At 36.4% G+C, this 19,032-nt stretch overlaps 1 protein-coding gene across 13 annotated transcripts in view; it reads left to right on the top strand.

Moving 5' to 3' along the window:
* The window catches only part of MYSM1 (Myb like, SWIRM and MPN domains 1), a 44,540-nt gene that overhangs the window by 638 nt on the left and 24,870 nt on the right, over nucleotides 1–19,032 (top strand). For 9 of the 13 annotated variants that reach the window (XR_012419612.1, XR_012419628.1, XR_012419627.1 and 6 more), the window contains exons 2-8: nucleotides 4,100–4,178; nucleotides 6,066–6,136; nucleotides 8,880–8,957; nucleotides 9,048–9,071; nucleotides 10,215–10,293; nucleotides 14,034–14,132; nucleotides 16,123–16,883. Coding sequence is in view for 10 of the 13 variants with exons in the window: in XM_015435288.3 (XP_015290774.3) it covers nucleotides 4,100–4,178; nucleotides 6,066–6,136; nucleotides 8,880–8,957; nucleotides 9,048–9,071; nucleotides 10,215–10,293; nucleotides 14,034–14,132; nucleotides 16,123–16,883 (1,191 nt within the window). In the remaining 3 variants the exon portion in view is untranslated. Of the gene's footprint in view, nucleotides 1–4,099; nucleotides 4,179–6,065; nucleotides 6,137–8,879; nucleotides 8,958–9,047; nucleotides 9,072–9,967; nucleotides 10,042–10,214; nucleotides 10,294–14,033; nucleotides 14,133–16,122; nucleotides 16,884–19,032 lie in introns of all 13 variants that reach the window. The other 4 variants (XM_074005685.1, XM_074005696.1, XM_074005677.1 and 1 more) reach the window with 3 other exon arrangements.

Below are 19,032 nucleotides of genomic sequence, written 5' to 3' on the forward strand. Positions count from 1 at the left end.
CTTGGGCAAGATACTTAACTTGTCTGAGCCCCAGACTGCTCGTATTTAAACTGAGAGTCATGATATGTGCCTCATGAAATTGTGAGGATCAAATGAAATGATTGTGAGATATGCTTAAGCATACAGTAGGTGCCCTCTAAATGTATTCTTTACCATCCTGTTACCCTCGGGGACAGTACTGTGAGAATCCAGTGAGGGATCACATTTTTTAAAAATACCTCTTCCAGCAGAACAAACAGCCCAGTGTGATTTGACACGGAACCTCCTTTGACTCCTTGCTTTCTGAATGAAAAATGAGTCTCCTTTTTTTTTTTTTTTTTTTTGTATTTTTAGTATCGATGGGGTTTCACCATGTTGGCCAGGCTGGTCTCGAACTCCTGACCTTGTGATCCGCCCACCTCGGCCTCCCAAAGTGCTGGGATTACAGTCGTGAGCCACCGCGCCCGGCCATGAGCCTCCTTTTAAGTCATGGAGTCTAGCCATGGAGTCTAGTCATTTAGTCTAGCCATGACTATACTAGCCAGGAATCAGAAGACCTGAGTTCTAAAGTCAACCATCTATGTCTATAATTGTGTACAATTTCCTTAGAATTGTATTAGCTTGAACCATATGAAATTGCCAATATTTAGACCATTTTTTTTCTATAAAGTGGCAATTTCATGTAGTTCAGCTTAATATCAGGGCCTCTGTGAACTGGGGAGAAGTGCTAACCCAGCGCTTGAGGTACTAACATAGTGTGTTTAGAAGTGTATCATGAACTCTAAAGCCCTATAAAGACGTGAGGGGTAATTAAACTCATATGGTCATTGTCCCTCAAAGCTTTGCAAATGAGTAAGGAGCCCTTAATAACAATACTTGTTGACATTCATGCAATGTTTAAATCTTCACCAAGTGCTTTTGCATGCTTGATTTAATTTACTTTTCACAACAAGTTAATGAAATAGGTTGGCAGGGATACTTATCTGCAGTCTAGAAAGAAATGGGCTGGCCTTAGAAACACTAAACATTGATCACCTGAGGGCGTTGGTGGTATGCTTCTTCCATAGATTTATCTTAATTTTTCTGATTGTGTTTAATTTTTCCCACTTTTCTTTTTCTTCCTATTTTAGTTGAGGCCTAGGTCTACTCACCAGTAGCACTCGTGGTAACAAGCAGGATTACAAAGGTTATTGGTTCCTGGTGATGGTTACAACCATTGTCTTATACAACCCCAGGGAGTATCATTAATATTATATTCTGGTAAATAGTGCCCAGTGGTGTTGGAGCTCCAATCATATGGAATTTAGTGTAATGGTACTCTCTGAAGTATGTAGTTACAGTTGATGATAGCATCTGTGAAACCCTTGAGGATTAATTTAATAGACACTTGTAAGCACTTGGTAAGTGCTAGATGTCAAAGTTAGAAGGTGGCATTGAAACTTTTTGGTTTCTCTTCTACTTCTACCATTCTTTCTCATCCTTCTTTTCTTAATGTTCTTTACATCCTGGTGTTGCAAGGAGTTTTCTCATCGGACTTTTATTCACTGACCACACAGTCCTTCTCAAGACTTCAACTTCTCTTTGTTAGGTTGAATGATACGAAGTTTTACCAGTGTTCAACCATTTTTGACTTGCCAGCTGATGTTTCCCAAATCTGTTACCAACCCAGATCTCTCTTAAGTGACAGATCCATTTATCCAGTTCTCTGAATCTATCTGTACTTGGATGTCCCACAGGCACCTCAGTTTCACCTTATAAGTTTTCCCCACCAAATCTGCCTCTTCACTGTACCCTAGTATAGTAAATGTCACGTACACACACCCAGTCACCCAAAGCACAGACCTAAACTTCACCATTCCTTCCCTCCTTCTACTCCTCTACCCTATCAGTTATTTAGGGCTGTTGATTCTGTCTAAATATCTTCTTAACTGTATTCACTTCTTCCTGTTCTCACTGTCCCATAGCTCTAAGTTATTGTCACTTTTCTCTAGTATTTTTATAATCTCTCCCTCTTAACTGCTCCTTGTCTTCTTGGCCCCCTTCTGTTCTATTCTGAAGTTAGAGTAATCTTTCTTATATCCAAATCAGATCATGTTACTCTCTTCACTCCCCAGTTGGTTTTTTGATAAAAATCTTCATTTTTTAACTTCCAGAGATCTGACTGATCCACGCCCCACCTACCTTGTTCATTCAGTCCAACAAATATTGATTGAGTACTTTCTACATGCCATGCACTGATATATAACAAAACCAAGTCTGTGCTCTCATAGAACTAACGTTCTTGTTAGATGACATAAACAGCAGTCTTATACGTATGTCAGATGGAGATGGATGGAGAAAGATAAAGGAGGGGAGGTGAATGGTTTGTCAGCTTTATCTTTTACATTTATCCAGGAAAAGTATATAAGATTGGAAGCTACAGGACCTCAGAGGCAGTATGAATATACTAGAAGGACTGGATTTGGAAAGTGGGAGAAACAACAGAATTGGGGCAGATTAAATGGGGGTTGTGAAGAAAAAAGGGCAGGCTTGGATTTTTGGCTTGGATAACTAGGGAGATGGTAGTGCCACTGAGTGAGATGGTGAACAATGGAAGAGTAGCAGATTTGGGAGGAAAGGTGATTTCAAGCTTTAAACATGCTAATATGTGGTAATCAGGCAGATATCCAGAAGTAGCTACCAGAGTATGAGTGTTGCTGATTCTTCTTATTGAGGAATAAAAAGATTTCTACAGTGAACTTGAAATGATAGTGGTTCTACTTTCTGAACTCTTGGCAGACCTAGTTATTTGAGCAAAGGTTTCCTTGAGCTAATACAAGTCTCAGAATCCTTTATTTAGCCTTCCTGGTAGTCTCTTCCAGGTCATAGTTGGCATTTAAGATTAAGCCTATTTGCCATCAACAATTGAGAGAAATGATTGCTTTTAGAGAATAGTTCATTAGTCCCACAATTTATTATAACTACTGCCTAATTAAAGATTCAAATTTATAAGCCTGTTGAAAGGTTTTTGCAGTCTTAGAGATGGAAAATTCTTACAACTAGACTAGGTCTAGAAAAAGTCAATAAGCAAAATATTAAATTTATATCATGGATTGAGCCCCCCAAAACTTATTCAGCCTTTTCAAATATGGGGTAAACAATGTAACTTTAAAGAGTTCTTATGAGCTTAATGAAAAGAGTGAGATAATTAACAAAGTTTGATCTCCCGTGGACATTGAAAAGCCTCCAAATAAAATTAATTTTTTTTTTTTTTTTTTTTTTTTTTTTTGAGACGGAGTCTCGCTCTGTGGCCCAGGCTGGAGTGCAGTGGCCAGATCTCAGCTCACTGCAAGCTCCGCCTCCCGGGTTCACGCCATTCTCCTGCCTCAGCCTCCCCAGTAGCTGGGACTACAGGCACCCGCCACCTCGCCCGGCTAGTTTTTTGTATTTTTTAGTAGAGACGGGGTTTCACCGTGTCAGCCAGGATGGTCTCGATCTCCTGACCTCGTGATCCGCCCATCTTGGCCTCCCAAAGTGCTGAAATTACAGGCTTGAGCCACCGCGCCTGGCCAAATTAATTTTTTAAATTGTATGAGTTGTTATTAAAACCACGTTTTTCTTATCTATTCACTGTACTGCCCTTTGAGTATTTTCTGTTTTGGTTCTGTCATCTAGTTTTTGTTTTTTTTTTTTTTCCCATTTTATGAGTGGTGCTATTGATGGTGATTTTTATAATTTAGATACAGCTAAAAGGTTTAATCACAAAGTTGAATTCCTGTATACACATGGGTACTGGTACTAATCAACTGAAACTGCATTGTTGGTTCATAGTCACAGAGCACGTTGCGATTGCTGCTTTGGGGTATTGTTTTCCTCATGAGATTGTTTATTCTTGAGAACCAAAAGAAGTGAGCAGTCAGACTTGATGTTTCACAGTTGAGATGGGGTAGCTTAGCGCTACCATGTATTTCACAGGCCAAAGAGGTAGAGCAGGCATTTCCACGATGTTAAATCTGTTTGTTAAGGGGAGAAGGGAACTAAGCAAATGCTTAGTTCTGTGCCTAAGCTTCTGTGCTGTGTGAGTTACATTCATTAACCAGTATGATTTTCACTTATATACTCATTTTCTTAATTATTACAGAGGTGACAAAAATACAGCATCAGTTTTACAAAAAGATCACTATCTTGATTCATCTTGGAGAACAGAGAATGGCCTTATTGTAAGTATTTTATAAAAATATCAGGTGCATTAAGCTGTTATTTATTGCCTAGAGTGCTGCTTTTTTTTTTTTTTAAACTTAGTGCTAGTTCTCAACTATCACAGATGTAATATTTTTCTTTTTTAGAAATTTAGAATTTTTCTTACTTTAGAAATAGAAACCTCCTCTTTTGACATTGAAAAATGGCCTGTTGAGGAACAGGATTGGAGCCCGCTAGATTTAGGTACAGATCCTTGCTGTACCACTTCTCAAATTTGTGACCTTCAGTTTCTTTACACCTAAAAAAGTGGTAGGTGGGCAAGGTGGCTCCTGCCTGTAATCCCAGTGCTTTGAGAAACCAAGGCAGGAGAATTCCTTGAGCCCAGGAGTTTGAGTTTGCAGTGAACTCTGATTGTGCCACTGCTCTCCAACCTCGGCAACAGTGTGAGACCCGGTCTCAAAGAGAAAAAAAAAATGGGATTATCACAGGGCTTATTTCTTGTAGTAATTACTTATTGAGTACTTATTGTGTGCCAGTCAGTAGGTCAGGCTTGGAGAATATGACTATAATGAAGACAGACATGTTCCTGCTCCCAAGAAGCTTATATTCTAAAAGGGAGTTAGATAATAAACAGGCAGACAGACTAGTAATAGATTTTGAAGGAAATAAGCAAGATGCTGACTGAGAGTACCAGAGTGGGAAACCTAGTTTAGATTTAATTGTCAGTGCGGGAATCTCAGAGGAGGTGAGATTTAAGTTGAAATTGATGGGAAAAAGGGCAGATGTGTGAACAGTTAAAATAAAAAATTCTAGGCAGAAGGAACAGCAACTACAGAAGCTCTGGTTGAAGGCCAGTGTCTAGAATATGGTGGGAAAGGGAGGAGTGGCAGCATGTGGCAAAGTTGGAGAGGCAGGCTAGAGTTCTGTCATGCGGGACTTATGAGTCAGATTATGCTAAAGGGTTTACGTTTTGTTTTAAAGGAACTGGGATATCATTGAAACATTTCTTATAGATTTAATAGAGATTAGCAATACATTTTTATAAAATTAATTTTGGGTACTGTGGTAAAGATTGGAGGGAAGTAAGAGTGGAGTTAAAGGGACCAGTTAGGAAACATTCACAGTAATTGAAGCAAGATTTGATGATTGGGACTTGGCCTGAGGTAGTAGCAGAAGAGATAGAATAGATGGATTTGAATTATATTTTGGAGGTAGAACTGGTTGATAGATTGGATATGGGCATCAAAGGAAAAGGAAAGAATCCACAGTGATTCCTGAATTTCTACATGGAATAACTTAGTGAGCAACAGGGCGTTTTGTAGAGTTGGGAATGCAGAGGGAGAAGCAGGTGGCGATAAGTGATGGTGAGTTCTGTTTTAGATATGTTGAGTTCTAGAAGCCAATTAGATATCCAAGTACAAATATTGGATGGGCTGTTGTATATTATGGTCTAGAGGTTGAAGAAGAGATATGAGCTGAAAATATTTAACCTGGAGCATTGAAAATGAGTAGGATCATGGAGATTGTAACTGAGGAAAAAGGAGAGTTAGTGGCGAGTTTTGGAAAGAGGTTAAGTGTCTAACAGAGCATCTGATGCCTAACAAATAATTCCTTTTTTGGGTGGCGATTATTACCTCATCCTGGGCAGGAGCATGAGTCTGGGAATCCAACAGACTCGGGTGTAAAGTCTCTGCTCTTCCACTTAAAATGCGAGTAGTGCTATAGTCGCTCCGGTAAAGTATTAATGCCTATCTGAGTGTTACTGTGGTAATCAAAAATATGTCTGTGTGCTCAGTAAATGGTGGCTGTCATTTGTAATCATTATATCATGTATTTTTCTTTAACAAAACAGAAGATAATTTCAAAAAGCAATAATAAAAAGAAAAATATATTCTCCTTTTTAATAGCCTTGGACCTTGGATAACACCATCAGTGAAGAGAACAGAGCTGTTATTGAGAAAATGTTGTTGGAAGAAGAGTATCCTTTAATGATGATGAGGAAAGTACAGGTTTCAGGGTGAAAAATCTATAAATGCAAAAATTACAAGAGGCCACTGTTTACTAGATGGATTTTATTCAGCCCCAGACTGCTATTATATAATATCATGTTGCCTATGTATGCAAAAAGCAGCATTTTATTCCTTGGGTTCTGTTTTACTGCTACATCTGAGATCTGATTGCATATTTTGAGTTTCACTAGCCAACTGTTTATGATATCTGAATATTGAGTAGAAATGATAGAATATTTAAGTCACTTTGAACCTTAAGTCCAAGCTTGCATTTTTAAAGTTATATAAGCTGAAACCCAGAGATGTTAATTTGTCCAAGGACACAGAGTTGGAACATGTAAAAGTTCTTCTCGCTTCATAATTTACAGGTGTTACGTGGGAGGAATCTAAATAAAAAGCACAAAACAAATACTATAGAACGAATATTTTTTTTCCCTACATTTGTGGATCCTTATTTATAGCTCAGTTTTTGTACACATAAAAGGAGAGGATTGAACAAAATGATTTCTGATTTTATGATTTATAAAGATAGCTAGTCATAGTCTAATAAGTAGTGGTTTATTAACCTCTTTCATCTTCATTTTATGGAGTTCTCCTCACTAAGCCAGAATTTCTCTGTTCCCACGATTTCCACTTATTGCCATGTTGATTTTAGAGTGTCTCTGTACCTTTAATTATCATAGGTTAACCCCATTTAGGCTTTCTTATTCTCTAATTCTCCCTAGACATTGCAGTTGTAGCCTAGATTATTGCTCTTCAGAGAAAGTCACATATAATTTAAAATTCTCCGACATCCTCATTTAACACAAAGGAAATTAATTTTAACTATATATTATATAACCTAAAATATTTTAAATATTCTCATTTTAACATTTAATCAAGATAAACACATGAGATAATTTTACATTCTTTTTTTTTTTTTTTTTTTTTTTGAGACGGAGTCTCGCTCTGTCGCCCAGGCTGGAGTGCAGTGGCCAGATCTCAGCTCACTGCAAGCTCCTCCTCCCGGGTTCACGCCATTCTCCTGCCTCAGCCTCCCCAGTAGCTGGGACTACAGGCACCCGCCACCTTGCCCAGCTAGTTTTTTGTATTTTTTTAGTAGAGACGGGGTTTCACCGTGTCAGCCAGGATGGTCTCAATCTCCTGACCTCATGATCCGCCCGCCTTGGCCTCCCAAAGTGCTGGGATTACAGGCTTGAGCCACCGCACCCGGCCAATTTTACATTCTTTGTTTTGTGCTAAGTCTTTGAAATCCACTGTGTTTTTGTTTTGTTTTGTTTGTTTTGTTTTTTGAGACAGAGTCTCGCCCTGTAACCCAGGCTGGAGTGCGATCTTGGCTTACTGAACCTCTGCCTCCCTGGTTCAAGCGATTCTCCTGCCTCAGCCTCCCAAGTAGCTGGGATTACGGGCGCACACCACCACACCTGGCTATTTTTTTCTATCTTTTTTTTTTTTTTGAGACAGAATCTCGCTCTGTCGCCCAGGCTGGAGTGCAGTGGCCGGATCTCAGCTCACTGCAAGCTCCGCCTTCCGGATTCACGCCATTCTCCTGCCTCAGCCTCCCGAGCAGCTGGGACTACAGGCGCCCGCCACCTCGCCCAGCTAGTTTTTTGTATTTTTTTTTAGTAGAGACGGGTTTCACCGTGTTAGCCAGGATGGTCTCGATCTCCTGACCTCGTGATCCGCCCGTCTCAGACTCCCAAAGTGCTGGGTTTACAGGCTTGAGCCATTTTTTTGTATCTTTAGTAGAGATGGGGTTCCACCATGTTGGCCAGGCTGGTCTGGAACTCCTGACCTTGTGATCCACCTGTGTCGGCCTCCCAAAGTGCTGGGATTACAGGCGTGAGCCTCAGCGCCCAGCCAAAATCCACTGTGTTTTATACTTAGAGTACATCCTAGTTCATGCAAATAGTGTTTCCACTATTTGCTTAGAAGTCACACATGTGATTGGTGGCCACTGTGCAAGTCTAGATAAAACACAAGTAGTCAGTGGTTCACTTCTAGATATGGAAACAAATAACGAGAGTATCTGTTCTCAGCACCTATTCCTAGCATGGTACCTGACATATACAGTATACAGCCAATAAATACTTGTTAAGTGAAGAATATCTCAGGCTAATCTTAAAGTATTTCATCAGACTAGTTTTAAGAACTTTAAGAGAGAAGTTCCCTGGTAGATTTGATCTAAATGTTTACTATTTTTATTAAGGTAGAGAAGATCCTTGGATTCTTTTCTGTAGGCTTTAGAAATGTGAAAAATTATTCCAAAATTGCCTTGGACAACCAACCAAATTTATCTTTTACATTCTCCATATGCTTTGGAAGAAAATATTTAAACCAGGGTGTCCAATCTTTTGGCTTCCCTGGACCACACTGGAAGAAGAATTTTCTTGGGCCCCACATAAAGTACACTAGCGATAGCTGATGAGCTAAAAAAAAAAAATCGCAAAATAATCTCATAATATTTAAAGAAAGTTTACGAATTTCTATTGGGCCACATTCGAAGATTCTGTTCTGGGCCACATGTGGCCTGCAGGCAGAGGGTTGGACAAGCTTGATTCAAATGTGGAGGCTGTTTCTTCTTGTAGTCACTTCTAATTGCGAAGACAAGGGAACTATTAATAACATTTATGTAGCACACCTTTTGTATGAGTGATGTAAAAATTACATGACTGTAATATTGTTTAAAAAGTTTCCTTAATAATTACACAGATATTATTTATCTAAAAAATCACTACCGGAAAAAGTCTGGCTTGATCAAAAGGAAGATGATAAAAAATACATGAAGAGGTAAAATCAATTTATAATATTTCTAAAAGTGTGGATTGTATTTTTTGAAACCTCACATGCTTCCTTATTTTCTTTTTTCATGTGATGCAGTCTGCAGAAAACAGCAAAAATCATGTATGTACTTGTATTTTATATTTCTAAATCTGTTTTCATTAGTTAAAAATTATGGAAGAATTTTTTTTTTTTTTTTTTTTTTAATTATAGTTGGCCTGTGGAAAAGCCCTCTTGACCTTGGGTTATACAAAAACATAAAGTAGATATAAAAACAGGTTTTTTGATAAAGATGTTGGAATGGCACAAGTATAATTTTATCATGTTATTTATTTGCCAGAATTTCTTTTACGGCCCTACATAGGCAGTTCTATCATATTGTGAAAAATATGGTTGTCTAGGGATTTATGGGGAAATTTTGAGAAGCTGTTATGTAATATATTGGAATTGACTTGATTTCTTTTATTCTGTCAGTTAATTTTCACTTATTTTCAACAAAATTTTCATTTGGATTTGTGACTTTCAAAAATTATCTGGAGAAATTAACTATTTTAAAAATATCCTTTCCCTATAATTGAAAAAATGTTATTTAGCATTTATGAATTTGGAAGTTTATGGTCCCTTAAAGGGTGGGTTTGCATATTTGCAATTGCCCAAGAGGTTGAGTACTGAGCAGCCTTTTGCTTTTGTATTTTGCTGAATAAACAACGAAATGAAATTAACAAAAGGATTAATGGCTTGCTTAAATTAAATTAGTGAGCTTCATCAGTTTTATTTTCAATTCCTTGAGATAATGAATTTTAAAAACAGTAAATATAATGCTGTAGTTTTTTACTTCTTTCCTATCTTAATATTTACATGGATTTACATGAAAGAACTAAAGAGAGTATTTGTGGAACCGATTTAAACTCTTACATGCCTTTCAGGATTTGGGAATATATTAACACCTGCTGCTTTGTATCCAGTCTAAGGGAGCCTGTTTGTTTGTTATCACATTGACTTCCTTTAATGTCTTTTAGTGTTATCCTCACTCAGACCCAAGGATTATGTCTTTTGGGGCTCCCATCATCCTGAGCTAGAGACACGTGACAGGGTAAATCTCTGCCCCCAGGTAGAGGCTGTAGCCTTCTTGTTTTGTTTGTTTATTTTTAATTCCTAGACTCAAAGTATTGAATTTAGCCCATGGCAATCTATAACCTTTAGTTACATAAATATGGAATGTTCCATTTCAGAAATTTTTTTTGCAATTCCTTTTTTTCCCCTCAGGGTACATTCTCCTACAAAACCAGCCAGTTACTCAGTAAAGTGGACGATAGAAGAAAAAGAGCTGTTTGAACAAGGGCTGGTAAATAGAGCAATTTTAAATTTTTAGTAAAATAATTCTAGAAGCAAATATTGGTAAAGTTATAAGGTTAAATTAATTTATAGAGACCTGAATTTTCTTTTTAATTACAGTTTTAACACCTTTAGTTCTTCTGTAGTTAGAGTAATGATGTTTATAGTGTAGTGCAAGAGAATTCCTTTTAACTTAGATCTAAGGTACTAAAATACTAAAATAGATTTAGATCTGTAGTTTTCATTCTTTTGGTATTTAAAAAAATCCAAGAAATTGAGGTATATCTGTATACATGACACCAACTACCTGGATTAAAAGGCAGAATTATTTAGTAGTCTCTTTTTTTTGAAACAAAACAAAAACTTGTATATTTGACACTGTTGGGGGTGATCAGCTGAGTTTTTATTCAAATTCGGCATTGTATACACTGTCTAAATATTTCAGCAACTGTAAATGAAGACCAGAAACTTTTGTGTGTGAATGTCTATTACACTGAAATCCATTTAAATGTTCACAAGTTGCATAATGCAAAAGATATGTATTCTGGTTTCTAATTCTGAAAATACCCCTTAATATGAAGAAACTTAAAAAAAAATACTTAGGATTTTTTTTTTTTTTAATTATTTTACTGTCGAGATTAGTTTATATCTTTTCCTTTAAGGTGCATGTTACCTAGTAGTGTTCTAAGTAATTTTGAAATTATGTGTATTTATACATTACATATATAGAATATTTGTATATATTAAATTTATGTATGCTAATCGAAGTATCATTAACGTTTCTACAGATGATGAGAATAAAATGTTTGTATTTGTATTTTAGTCAACACCATGACATCTATATACTGTATGATATTCTTATATAAATATATAAACGATCTTGAGGTTTTTATCTCTTCAAGACTTTTTCCTGTACTGATGATTTTTTTAATATTGATATTTCAGTCTGTTGTGTGATTATCATTTATATGATCTAACTTTAATTAATCATTTATTTAAGATTCCTGACAACTTTGGTGTTTTGCCTCTTATCAAAGAGCAGATACATAATGTTAGGTTTTAAAGGGAAGATGAGGGTTAAAGAAGGACACACACATACAGAAGGAGGGCAGCTCAACAGCAAATACAGGCTTTATGTCCAGCATAAAACCTACAGAAGTGGGGGACCAACCTAATGCCAGAGCCTGCTGCTGCTTATAGCCTGGGGCAATTTATAGGTATGGGCAGAAGAGGTCTGGGCAGCAGGATATTGATAAGATATTCCCGTCATGAGGCAGATCTGGCCCTTGTTCCAGCAGGATGTCATCGTGGTATTCTGGGTGTATTTTGGACCTTTGTCGAGCAAGATAGGATAGGGACGTTTCTTTAGTTGGGCCTTTGTTTGTCTCGTGGTCAGGTGGTTAGGCAGGATATTTCTCATGGCCTGAATACCTGTGAAATGTTTCACTTTGACAAAGGTCTGCAAAATAGCAGAGAGCTTACAACATGGTGCAGTTTGTGCTAACACATACACACATACATACGCAAACAGATTGAGTTTAAGGTTCATTTTTTTAGGTTGTTATTTTTTATGTTGGTGGTACTTATGGGGACTACATTTGCATGGTTTAAAATTCAAAAGGTTCCTAAAGTTATAGGGTATTAAGTCTTCTCACACTCATCTTAGCCTTCAGTTCTCTTTGCCTGGGGTAAGCAGTGTCTTCTTTGTGTTTTCCTCCAGAGATGTTTGTCCATATATAAGTAAATATGTGTTTATTTATATAGTGATATAGAGACGTCTGTTTACATTAAGGGAGATTTTAAACTTGGAATGTTTGCTTACACAACAAGCATGGAATTATTGGTTGTATTCTCAGCTTTTTTTAACCCATTGATAAAGTTTGCTTACAGACTGAATTCTCTCAGGCTTGGGAGTAGGAAATTGGGTGGTACTGAATGATGAGGAAAGGCTTTTTTCCTTCCCTTTTTTGGGCATGGGACTCTCCCTTTGCTCTATTTTGAAACTGGTGAATTTTTCTTTGCTCTTTTTTTTTTTAACCTTTTTTTTTTTTTTTTTTTTTAAGAAACAGGGTCTCGCTATGCTGCCCAGGCTTTGAACTCCTGAGTTCAGGTGATCCTGTTGCCTCAGTCTCCTGAGTAGCTAGGACCACAGACACATGCCACCATGCCTGGCTTCTTTGCTCCTCTTGTTCGTGTTCTTTCCCCAATTTTTCTAGTACCCAAGTCCCTACTCTTCTACTAATCATACCTTAATCCAGATCTGTCCTGTCTCCACAAATGTTCCATGCTACCTACCAGTGTTACCTATTTGTCTTCATCCCACAATAAAGATAAGTAGTTCTTCAGTAAAATTGATCTCAGCTAGGTGTTAAGAGCAATCTTAATTAATTAATTTATATTTACTAATAATTTTCAGAAGTTCTTTAAGAAATTGTCCAAATGTCATGTTTTCTAATGAATATCAGAAATTTACTTAAATTAAGGTTTATCATTTGGGCCAGATCTTTGAAAATGATTTGCTGCTGTAAGGCATGACTGCCTGGGCTGTAAATCTGACCCTAGGGCCAACTTTCCTAAGTTGTGGCTAGTTTTTTGTTTTTTGTAGTTTTAAGAATTCTAAAAATTTAGAATTATTGAGCTACGTTAGGAAGTAGAGAATATCTTAAGTTGGGGATATTGCAAAGAGGCTTTACATATTAAATTATAGTTAGACTTGATACCCAACAATCCCTTTTAGCTGTCAAATTATGTGTTCCTTTCTGTACTTGAGAACACTCAGGAGCTCCCTCACATTCTCATTTTTTTCCCTCCACAGCTTCAGTGTTATGAGGTACATAGCCTTTGACACCAAGATGTGGGAGGTGTCAGAAGACATTAGTTGGAGGGTAGGCAACATAGTGAGACCCCATCTCTACAAAAAATAAAAAATTAGCCAGGCAAGGTGGTGCGTACCTGTAGTCCCAGCTACTGGAAAGGCTGAGGTGGGAGGATTGCTTAAGCCCAGGAGGTTGAGGCTGCATGAGCCGTGATCACACCACTGCACTCAGCCTGGGCAACAGAGTGAGACCCTGTCTCAAAAATGAAATAAAAACCGACAAATACATTAACAGGGAAAACTAGAGTTTATTAATGTGTGCAACATATACACATGCAAGAGAAACTCTGATGAGTAATGAAACGGGTAGTTAGAACTTTGGGGCTTATAGCATCTTAACAAAGAAGACATTTGTTGCAGGACTTCCTCATTTGTGATTTAGTCTTTTAGGTCAGTTCACTGTGATACCTGACAGAGTAAAATCTGCTGCAAGACACCTAATGGATATTGCAAAATAGGGAATCTGGGTTAAAAAAAAAGTGTTGAAATTAGCACAGAACATGTTCAGTCGATCATATAAATGGAAAATGTAACCTATCCCCCTTTCAGGCACTTATTTATTTTAAAAAGTTATTTTAGATTTGGAACATCATAACTTACAATATGAATTCGTACAGTTAGGTGATATCTTCATTTAGATAGGTATTCTTTTTAAAAAGTAGTTTCTAAATCATTTCCATCAGTTTTCAGTAGTTCAGATTCCAAAAGAAGAATGTAGGCTTTGATTTTAAGAGCATAGTCTATATAGAAGACTTTATCGTGTGCTTCAGAAAATAAAGATGTATTTTTTTAATTTTTATTTTTTAATGTGGTAGGTGCTTGGACTATTCATAAGTAAATCAAAAGCAATTTTTTTTTCAATTTTAATAATACAGGCTAAATTTGGCCGAAGATGGACCAAAATTTCAAAGCTAATTGGAAGCCGCACTGTTTTACAAGTGAAGAGCTATGCAAGACAGTATTTTAAAAATAAGGTAAGCAGAATATCAATATCCTAGTTAATAATGATAGTATTTAGAAAAAACAAAGTAAGCAGAAGTATTTCTTTCATTCAGGCATTAAGGTCTTACTGTTAAAAGTTTTTAAAGTATTTTATACCCACATAGTACTATACAAAACCTCAGAACATATCTCAGTGTTTTGAGTATTACCATTAAATAGATATCATGGTACTCTATTTAATTTTATAAAGTTAAATGGACAAAATAGTTATTGCTCAAAAATATCCTATAAAGCAAATTGTATTTCAAAGAGAAAACCTTAGAGATCTTATCTTAATGTTTCCTCTAGAAAATAACTTTTCCTTTTGAAATATTTGCATTGTAGAAACTTTTAAGAATTATTAGAGCTTAGAGGAGGTAAATGCTATCCTGATTCTAAAATCTGTTAAATAGCAATGAAATTTTTACAGTTGTTATGAAGAATCGTCTGAAACTTTAATAAACTGCAGTGTTAAGAAAGGTTTGTGATCTGGTTCCTTAATGTTTCAAGTAATTTGTGCTATATGCAACCATGTCGTTTTGATATTTATAAGTTTTTAATATATCCTCTTTGAAGCCTAGGAACATAATTATATAAAATTGGTGAGTGACTTGAGTGAAATTTGATATTATCTTTTCATGTAGATGATGAGTTCTACCCTGTATGTAAGATTTGTTTCAGTGTTATCTAGACATAGGTGGTAACTAATGGAATGGATTCATCATACATCGATTGTATGCTCCATTTTTCAGCAAGACAGAAGCATTTTCAAGGCAGCTCACCAAGGTTTAGTCAATACCTCAGAACAGAATAAAGCTTAACTTGGTTATTCTTACTCTTAGGCTTCCAAGATACATGCTGTGTATCTTGGAGTGCCAGTTTCACTCAAAGAACTGGGGTAGAAGGATACATTTTTCATGTTGTAACAGAGATTAGTATATTATGAAATCAGTGCAAAATTTCATCTGAATTTTTGAAATTATAGACAGGATACTTAAACAGCAGGGATGTGAAAAGCTGTTTCAGGCAATATGTCCAAATCTCTTTTTCCCTCCTGCTACCCTTTTATACTCTACATAATAAGCCAGTTAACCTCAAGTATTTAATCCTGGAATTCCGTTGCGCTACAGGATCTATAAATAACCTCTTTCTGAGAGCTGTCATATCCTTTATGTATGTTAGTCATTTATAAGACTTTTTAAAAACTTTGTATATAAGGATTTTATTTCATGTTATATTTGCTCATTCACTTTCATTATCTTTTATTGTTGTTGTTACATTACCAGATATTTATATCTGTAATAGCAGGTATGGGAGATAATTTTATGGCTTAAAATATAATCTCTCTTTTTTTTCAAGTATCACATTAAAATATCATCTCTATATTATAAGCTCATTAAATAAGCCTGCAAAAGACGGTTTGTTTCTGTTGTCCCTTGTTTAAATGAAAGGTAGTTTTAATGTACTCAGTGAAGATGTCAGATTAAGGATTATTTTAGCATTGTAAGAAACAATCAGCTATGGTATCAGATATTCTGAGAAATAAGCCTTTAAATATATTTCAATATATTGTACAATACCTTAGTATGATAGTTAATTTGTTTAGTCCATATGGTTGATCTGAGCCAGGCTGCTGTTTTCAACTTAATATTGAAAAATAAGTAGTAGTTAAATATAGGTCATGATTATTTGATTAATACAAATCACCAGACCCATGAATTAGTTATATAGTTATAGAAATTTTAAATGGTGATCCTTTACATTTGAAATGCGGTTATAGTCTCCAGTCATACCACCCTGAATACACCTGACCTTGTCTAAAATGCACTTGTAAACCCTTTAAAGAAAAGCACATTGAAGGTATAATGTACCATTTACACGTACTCAGTTTAATAACACTGTATTTATCCTTTTTTTGTGTGTGCCAGTGATTAAATTTTTAAATCTTAATATTATGGGGATTTTATTTTGATATTTAATAAGGTCAAATGCGGTCTGGAGAAAGAAACACCCAATCAGAAGAACGGCCATAATCTTCAAGTTAAAAATGAAGATAAAGGGACAAAGGCATGGACACCATCATGTTTAAGGGGACGTGCTGATCCCAATTTGAATGCTGTAAAAATTGAAAAGTTATCTGATGATGAAGAAGTAGACATCACAGATGAGGTGGACGAGTTGTCTTCTCAAACACCCCAAAATAATTCTAGCAGTGATCTCTTCTTAGACTTTCCTAATAGTAAAATGCATGAAACCAATCAAGAATTCATTGCTTCTGACAGCCAGGAAGCTCTCTTTTCCAAGCCTTCCAGGGACTGTCTTCAAAATGAAAAGCAAGATGAAATACTTTCAAGCTCAGAAATTACACTGTGGACTGAGAAACAGAGCAACAGTGACAAAAAATCAGTCGAATTAAATGACCAGAAATTTAATGAATTGATTAAAAACTGCAACAAGCAAGATGGAAGGGGAATAATAGTTGATGCCAGGCAGTTGCCTTCTCCAGAGCCTTGTGAAATTCAGAAAGATTTGAATGATAATGGAATGCTTTTTCCTTCTTCTTGCCAAGTGGTAGAGGAAAGTCATGAGGAAGAAGAGCTTAAGCCACCAGAACAGGAAATAGAAATAGATAGAAATATCATTCAAGAAGAAGAAAAACAAGCAATTCCTGAGTTTTTTGAGGGGCGCCAAGCTAAAACACCAGAACGCTATTTGAAAATTAGAAATTACATTTTGGATCAATGGTAAATAAATTATATTTTATATGTTATTTTAAAACCTGATATTTTGAAGTATTTTAATTAAGCCTATACAGAATTTAGAATTTTGCTAGTAAATCTAGAGATCACTACAGTAGGGAAGATTTAAGATTTCTCGTAATGAATAAAAAGTTTTGGTAAACATTATCACCTATAACTCTTATAACCCATCTTTTTGCCTATTCATTAGATTGTGGGCCTGGAATAAAAGGGATAGATTATTGCTTTTTGAAGCAGTCTCCTAGAACAGTGTTAGGAAGATATAGAGAGAACACCACTGCATGGGAAAAGGGAAATAATTCCTTCAGGTTTATCATGTGCTTTGAGTACAAAGAAAGAAAAATTTGATGACAGCAATAGTATTAAATGTGGCCAGATTGCAGAAACATTTCTCCTAAATAGTGATCTTAAAGTGCTTTTAACTTTGAACTTGTGGCAATAATGTGCTATTAATTTCTTCATCCAGCTTTATCAGGATACAGTTTTCTGATAGTTGAAGCTTATTCTCTAAATTGTCAGTACTATTTATTTGAATTATTTAATGAGGGATAGGGAACAAACCCCAAAATTTCCCCCCTTATTAGCCTAATTTGAATTTTTAAAAATAGCTTAATTAAACCATCATTAAACATTTATAATTGCTGGCTGGGCACAGTGGCTCATTCCTGTAAATCCCAGCACTTTGGGAGGCTGAGGCAGGCAGGTCACTTGAGGTCAGGAGTTTGAGACCAGCTTGGCCAACATGGTGAAACCCTGTCTCTTCTTAAAAAAAAAAAAAATATATATATATATATACACACACACACACACACACACACACACACACACACACACACACACACACAGCCGGGCATCGTGGCAGGTGCCTGTAATCCCAGTTACTCAGGATGCTGAGGCAGGAGAATCTCTTGAACCTGGGAGGCAGAGGTTACAGTGAGCCAAGATGGTGCCATTGCACTCCAGCCTGGGCAACAGAGCGAGACTTCATCTCAAAAAAAAAAAAATCGTAATTGTTAATACTGTTTCAAAAGCTATCAGATTGTACAGGGCCATCTTTACAGAGAGCTTCCTAGTTCCTTGAGCAGGGGTTCTGCTTTGTCCCTTGTTCTCTTTTGTATCAAAAGCCTTCCTGTCCTACTGCAGTAACTTTCTGCTATAACCTAGAAGGGTTACCAAAGGAAAGCAACTTGCTATAATAAATCAGTAACCTTCATTTTACCCACACAATATAAGTCTTTGGTTTTTAAAGAGGGCTGTATTCTAAAAGGAGGAGGTTTGTTCTTTTTCTTGACTCTTAGTTATCTTACAGATGGCGGAGGTGCTGAAAGTACAACATGTGGGTCAGTGTGGCATCATAGTATAAAGAATACTTGTAAGGAACAACTCCTGACTTTACGTAGTGCTTTACAGTTTTTAAAGAGCTTTCCTACATCATCTTACTTGTTTTTTTGAAACAATCCTGTAAAATATGCAGATGGTATTATGTTTATTTGCTAGAGAATGATTCTGAGATCAGGAGAGGTTTAGGGACCTGCCTTTGATTATACAACCAGTTATTGACACATGAGGACTAAAGTCCTTCATGTGTCTGTAAATCACTCTTTTATTCTACATGGCCTAATTCACACTATTGATAAAGACTAGTTAAATTAGATTTCTATTGGTATCTACTTTTGTTTTTGGAAATAAGAGGGCAAATGGCCAAAATTTAAGGACCTTGAAATAATAACTAACTCAAAAATGTCCATATTGGCCAGAAGCAGTGACTCACAACTTTCATCCACGTACTTTTGGAGGCTGAGACAGGAGGATTACTTGAGGCCAGGAGTTCAAGACTAGTTTGGGCAACATAGCAAGACCCTGTCTCTATAAAAAATTTAAAAAAACTCAGGCGCGGTGTTGTGTGCCTGTAGTCCTTAGCTACTCAGGAGGCTGAAGCAGAAGAATCACTTGAGCCCAGGAGTTCGAGGCTGCGTTGAGCTGGGATCATGCCACTGTATACTAGCCTGGGCAACAGAGCAAGATCCTGTCTCTTAAAAATGTCCATATGAATGATCACTGTATTCTTGTTACTTTAATCAAATTCTATATTTGTTACTTTGAATTTTGAATTCCAAATGAGGCAGATTAATTT

Source organism: Macaca fascicularis, chromosome 1, assembly GCF_037993035.2.
Source record: "Macaca fascicularis isolate 582-1 chromosome 1, T2T-MFA8v1.1".
NCBI classification, from domain to species: Eukaryota; Metazoa; Chordata; class Mammalia; order Primates; family Cercopithecidae; genus Macaca; species Macaca fascicularis.